The 6,237-nt window shown below is 35.8% G+C and overlaps 1 protein-coding gene across 3 annotated transcripts in view; it reads left to right on the top strand.

Moving 5' to 3' along the window:
- The window catches only part of ASH1L (ASH1 like histone lysine methyltransferase), a 214,268-nt gene that overhangs the window by 170,799 nt on the left and 37,232 nt on the right, over positions 1–6,237 (top strand). For all 3 annotated transcript variants that reach the window (XM_004714678.3, XM_045298503.1, XM_045298502.1), the window contains 2 exons: positions 2,921–3,127; positions 3,255–3,401. In XM_004714678.3, the coding sequence (XP_004714735.1) occupies positions 2,921–3,127; positions 3,255–3,401 (354 nt within the window). The remainder of the gene's footprint in view (positions 1–2,920; positions 3,128–3,254; positions 3,402–6,237) is intronic.

The following is a 6,237-nucleotide window of genomic DNA, read 5'->3' as shown; positions in this document are numbered from 1 at the left end:
TTGCCCTGTCCAACGTCTCCCTTCTAGACTTGAAAATATTGTGGAATTTTTCTACAATTTTTTGGAAGCCCCTTCATATTTAGAGGAAGAAAAACAGTTCTGTACTTCCTTAAACACCTCATCTGGCTAAAAATAACATGAATTTGTAGCACTAATTCACATTTTAGTTTGCAACATCACATTCATAGTTTGGTATGTTTACAGGGCTTTTTCCCCTAGAAACAATAAGCAAAATATGTGCTTGATTTAATTAATGATCTTTATATAATATTTATGTAATTTTTAATTTTACCCACATGGAGTTTATTGTTGTGTATGTCATGAAATACGGAAATACAGGTGGAATTATGAAAAGATGCTAACAATTTAAATCTTGAGACTGGATGAGCCTTCTAAAGAAAAGCAAAACAAAATATATGCCATAGAATCTATCAGAAACAATCGCATCTGCAGTCTTAAAGACTTGTTTTCAAACAAGCAGCCATCTAAGAGAGGTGGCAACTTAGTCCACATGGAAGAAGCATAGCAGCCTGTGTGAGCCAAGGATTGTAAATAATAAAATCCAAATCTAAAGCAGTGAATGGTATCAGAGCTTAAATTGTTAACAACTGGTTTGCAGTTGGCTATGAGTAACACTGAAAGCCCCAAATCCAATCGCAGCGTCCATCAAACATGGATTAAACCTCTGGTGACTCCCTTCTTCTTAGAGTTGAGTGTTAATAGGCCTGTTATCAGACAGCATTGTAAAGTTGATTATGGCATATGTTAGGTCAAAATGTAATATCATTTGGTCTCACTTTTGACCCATTTCAAAGCTGTTTCAGTTTAAGGAGCAGGTGGAGGGGAGTGAGAGGGGAAAACACCTGGATTAACCCTCTCTGACCATAGACCAGGGATGCCGATAGCCTTGCTAACAAGTGGGATGCATTGAAAAGTGGATTGTTGCAGATGCAATTAGACTAAAATTTAGCATCCTATCATTTGATCTTCCTTATGATCCATTGAAATTTGTTCTAGTTTTTCAAATTTTCTGCTTTCTTTCCTATTGCGGTTTTTTATCTGTTTAACTTTGTTATTCTTGTTGGCTTGGGGTTTTTTTGTAATGTTTTCCTGCATATGAAATCCAAGATAGGTAAGTCTATAAAGACAGTCACTAGATTCATGGTTCCTTGGGGTTTGGGCAGAGGAGGTTGAGGGGAAATTGGAACCTAATAATGAGTACAAAAATGAAGAAAATATTCTAAAACTGATTTGTGATGATGATTGTACAACTCTTCTTGATGTGAGTGAACTATTGAATAGTATAAGTGAATTATATCCCAATAAAACTTGGTAAAAATTAATAGATGCACATTCAAAACAACCCAAAAAAAGATATATACCAAAGGGAGAGAATAAATCAGGATTCTTCCCAGAAAAGGCAGGCATTGTTCATGGAGAGGTTTTTTTGGTTGTTTTTTGTTGTTATTATTGTTAACTGCTGTTAAGTCAGCCTTCAGCTCATGGTGACCCCAGGCACAAGAGTCTGAAACTGCCTGATCCAATTGCAGATTTGCTTTATGAGTTGATAGAGAGAAATAGATCGAGGCATTTCTTCATGGTCTATCTTACTCTGGTAACTTAGTTGAAATCTGTTCAAGATCATAGCAGTAAGCTAACCTCCAGTGGCAGACAGGTCATGGATATACATGAAGTGCTTTAGTCCTTGATAAAACCTGATTCTCCCACATAGAAGGCCAGAACTCTGCTGCTAAACCACAATGCGTCACATTAGATAGGTAGAAAAATCCAATATCATACATTAATCACTGAAGCAAAACAAGTATTGTTCCAGAGGGCTGGGGCAGGCTGTTCAACATTACTCATGCAGCAGAAAAAGGCAAAGAATAATAGAATAAAGGTAGTTGAATTAGTTAAGATAGTGCCTTGTTCACTTGTTTTAGTTTTGGGTTTTTGGATTTTTCCCTTTCACATTTTAAGGTGATTGTCAGCGAATACAGTGAACATTTTCTCTGCTTTGTGTTCATTGTGCGTGATCTGGCAGTGTGCTATTTGACCCTGGAAATAGGATGATACTGTTAGGAAGGAGATGTTTCTGAAAGTACTGTGGACTGTGAATTTTTATTTACTTTTTTTAGTAGGATTATAAGTTATACTATAAATATAAACTGATAATTTGTTCCGCCTCTCTTTTCTTCATCCTTCCTTGTTTTAATTATGCTAAATATTACTTGTCTTCCAAACTGTATGCCAAAACCAAATGGTTTGACATTAGTGAACATTCTGTAGCATCATCCTGATGGGGCATGGGTGCTGAACAGAATTTCAAATTGTCATGGAATCCAGACAAGAGCATAGAGGACAATGTGTGAATCCCCACACTATTGCCCTGAAATCATCTGAAGACAAAAACCCCTGAAGTCTTTAGTATTAGTTTATCTTAATAATGTGAACCCAAATTAACTTCAGCAATTTTGAAAGTTAGAGAAGATATTAGGGAGCAATAAGGTCATGTTAGTGTCAAGGAATAATTTAGAAGGTGAGAATGGTTGTACAACTTGAAGAATATAACTAATGTCTTTGAATCGGAATGTGGAAATTGTTGAATTGGTGTATATTTTTCTGTGCACATTTTCAACAAAAACAATGGATTTTTAAGTCAAACAGTAACATTTTTTAAAAGATAACATGCCTAAACAACTTTCATCTGCTATGTTTAGAAATGTTTACTTGTTAATTCACTAGAGATTTTAAGTACATATAGTCCTCTATCCTAGGAATAATGATTTCTGGTATAAAAATATTATTCCCAATGTGTGTTATTTCCAGTAATAAAATGTAAAAATCTCAAAAACTAAAAACTAATGCTTCAAGACATATATAGTTCTAATTGACTTAGAACTTTTTTTTTTCTTTCTAGAATGATCTTTGCTGAATGTTCTCCCAACACTTGCCCCTGTGGTGAGCAGTGTTGTAATCAGAGGATACAAAGGCATGAGTGGGTGCAATGTCTAGAACGATTTCGAGCTGAAGAAAAAGGCTGGGGTATCAGAACCAAAGAACCCCTAAAAGCTGGGCAGTTCATCATTGAGTACCTAGGGGAGGTCGTCAGCGAACAGGAGTTCAGGTATAGTAGTAAATGATAATACTGAAGTAAAATGATGCGAGTACCAGATTAGTATGGAAAATGTAAGATGTGAAATTTACTTTTAACCAAATCTTCATTGACTTGGAATCATACCTCATCTCTTCAGGAATCGGATGATTGAACAGTATCATAATCACAGTGACCACTACTGTCTGAACCTGGATAGCGGGATGGTGATTGACAGTTACCGTATGGGAAATGAAGCCCGATTCATCAATCACAGCTGTGACCCAAATTGTGAAATGCAGAAATGGTAAGGAAGCTGGAAAAAGTGAAGCCAAGAATCTAGAAGAGCAGAAGGCACTGAAGGCACCAAAACTATAACATCAGGCAGTTTTTCAAAAGAACTCAGGCAATTCCCCATGATACCAGACCTTCCTGGCGGAGAGTAAGCAGCTGCCGTTTCTTCACTGCACCCTACTGCACACTCCCCGAAACGATCGTGACAACACCGAGTGTATACTGCGTGCTCACTGTGTGCCGGGCGTTGTGTTACATGAATCCACGCATTCAGCTAGTATACATAGATTTGTATTTTTCAGCTAGTGTAGTGTACTTACTACATGCTTACTGAATTTGTCATGAGAAATCAAGTAAAGTATACGTGATCCAGGATTTCTTTATTTTTTTTAGGATTTCATTGAGAGCAGAAAAAAAGTATACCTTAAAAACAATTCAAAACGATCATAAGATAAAATGATCTTTCTATCTTATAAGTTTTTGTTTTTATTTTTTATTGAGGTATGTGAAATACATAGATCTTAAGGGTACATTTTTTATTAGTTTTTGCAGATCTATACATTCACATCACCTACACCCTATCAAAATAGAGAGCTTTACTGTCATCCCCAAAGGAGGACCCTCGACTTTTCTGAGTAATTTCCCTCCCCAAAGCAACCACTTCTCTGATTTCTATCACTATAGGTTAATTTGTTGCCTATTTTGGAAATTTGTGTGTGTGTGCGCGCGCGTGCGCGCGCAGACTTTTGTGTTTGGTTTCTTTCACTGAGTAGCTAATGCCTTTGCAATTGCTCCAGGGTTTTGATTTTCGGAATCTCCGTAGATTGCTGCTTTTCATTAGAGAGTGGTGTTCCGTTGTATGAATTCACTGTTTATCCCTTTTCCTGAACAACTTTACATTTAAAAAGTTAGATAAAATGAAAAAATTCCTTGAAATACAACTTGTTACCAAAGAAACACAATAGAAAGTCTAAAATGTTTACCAAATAAATTAAATCTGTAAATCCTTTTGACAAAAGAAATTTCAAGGCCCAGATATCTTCATTAGTAATTCTTCCTTATATTTTAAGAGAAAATCAGAGTAGACTACCGAGTTTCATGTCTTCCACTATATAAAGCCAGCATAACCAACCTTGATCAACACTTAACAAGAACATTAAAGGAAATGAAAAATGTTACCTGATAGTTCCCATGAGCATAAAATATTAACAAATCAAATCTAGCAAGTCCTGAAAAGGTTAATACATCAAGATTTGGCAAGCTTTGTTATTTAATAGTTATTCAATATAATTTCCATGATTATCTTAGTAAATAGTAGTAGAGTATATAGTCTGCCTGAATCCATTTTCTGAAGTTTGAAATGGGTAAGACTAAAATAACATCTTGTTTGATACTGTAGAGTTGATGTCACTTTATAGTGGCCCATGTGACAGTAGGAATCCTATTGCTTTGGAACTGTGCTACTATGAACATGGGAGAGCATACCTCCACTCTTGTTTTGTCTCTTATTTCTATAGGGTACATATATGCCTAATGGTGGTATTGCTAGATCATACGGGATTTCAATTTCCAGTTGCTTTAACTATCTGTGTGTCATTTTGCATCGTGGCTGTATATAATTACAAGTCCACTAACAGTGTATACAAGTTCCAATCTCTCCACATCCTCTCCGGCATTTGTAGTTTCTGTTTTGTTTTGTTTTTTCTTAGGGCTAGCATTGTGGGTGTAAAGTGGTATCTCATTGTGGTTTTAATTTTTCATCTCTGATGGCTAGTGATCATGAGCATTTTTTCATGTGTTTGTTAGACTTTTTTACTTCATTTTTGGTCAACTGTCTGTTCATATCTTTTTTCCATTTCTTAATTGGGTTTCATTATTTTCTTATTGAGTTGTTGTAGAGTTCTGTGTATTTTGATAATTAGCCCTTTGTCTGATGTGTCATTGGTAAGAGAAATTGTTCCCAATCTGTGGGTTCTTCAGTTTCCTAATGAAGTCTTTTGAGGTTCATAAGTGATATAATTTCCACATGCCCCAATCATTTGTCTTGTCTTCTACAGTGTGTATCTCCTCCATTGTACTTGGTGGTCTATGTATGCACTACAATAGCGCCTTTAAGTTTGTTCCAGCCTTCTCATTGATGATCCTGAGAACTTTGGGGTTAATATTTAGGTCTTTAATCCTTCTTTGAGTTCATTTTTATGCATGAGGAAAGGTATGGGTCTAGTTTAATTCTTCTGCATAAGGAAATCCAGTTTGTCCAACACCATTTGTTAAAGAGACTGTCTTTCTCCTATTAGATATTTCTAGGTCCTTTGTCAAAGATTAGATGCCTATAGATTGATACATTTATGTCTGGGTTTTTTGTTCTGATCCATTGGTCTGTACTTCTCTCGTACCAGTCCCAGGCTGTTCTGACGACTGTGGTCATGTAGTAGGTTTGTAGGTCAGGCAGTGACCTCCTACTTGGGTCTTCTTTTTAAGAAGTTTTCTTTGTTTATCCTGGGTCTTTTGCCTGCCCATATGAAATTGGTAGTTTTTCCATTTCTTTAAAGAATTTATTTGGGATTTGAATTGGTAGCATTGTATCTGTAGATTGTTTTAGATAGTATTGTCATTTTCACAATATTAAGTCTGCCTATCCATGAGCATTAGTGTATTCTTCCATTTATATAGGTCCTTGTGGTATTGTTCTGTAATTTTGTCTGTATAGTTCATTTGTTTCTTTTTTTTTTTAATCAATTTTATTGGGGCTCATAAAATTCGTCACAATACATCGATCAATTGTGTAGAGCACATCTATACATTTGTTGCCCTCATCATTCCCAAAATTCGCTTGCCTCTTGGGTTCC

This window comes from Echinops telfairi, unplaced genomic scaffold, assembly GCF_000313985.2.
Source record: "Echinops telfairi isolate 266 unplaced genomic scaffold, ASM31398v2 ScPeMD7_7425;HRSCAF=8463, whole genome shotgun sequence".
NCBI lineage: Eukaryota > Metazoa > Chordata > Mammalia > Afrosoricida > Tenrecidae > Echinops > Echinops telfairi.
This window is presented reverse-complemented; position numbering and strand designations above follow the sequence as displayed.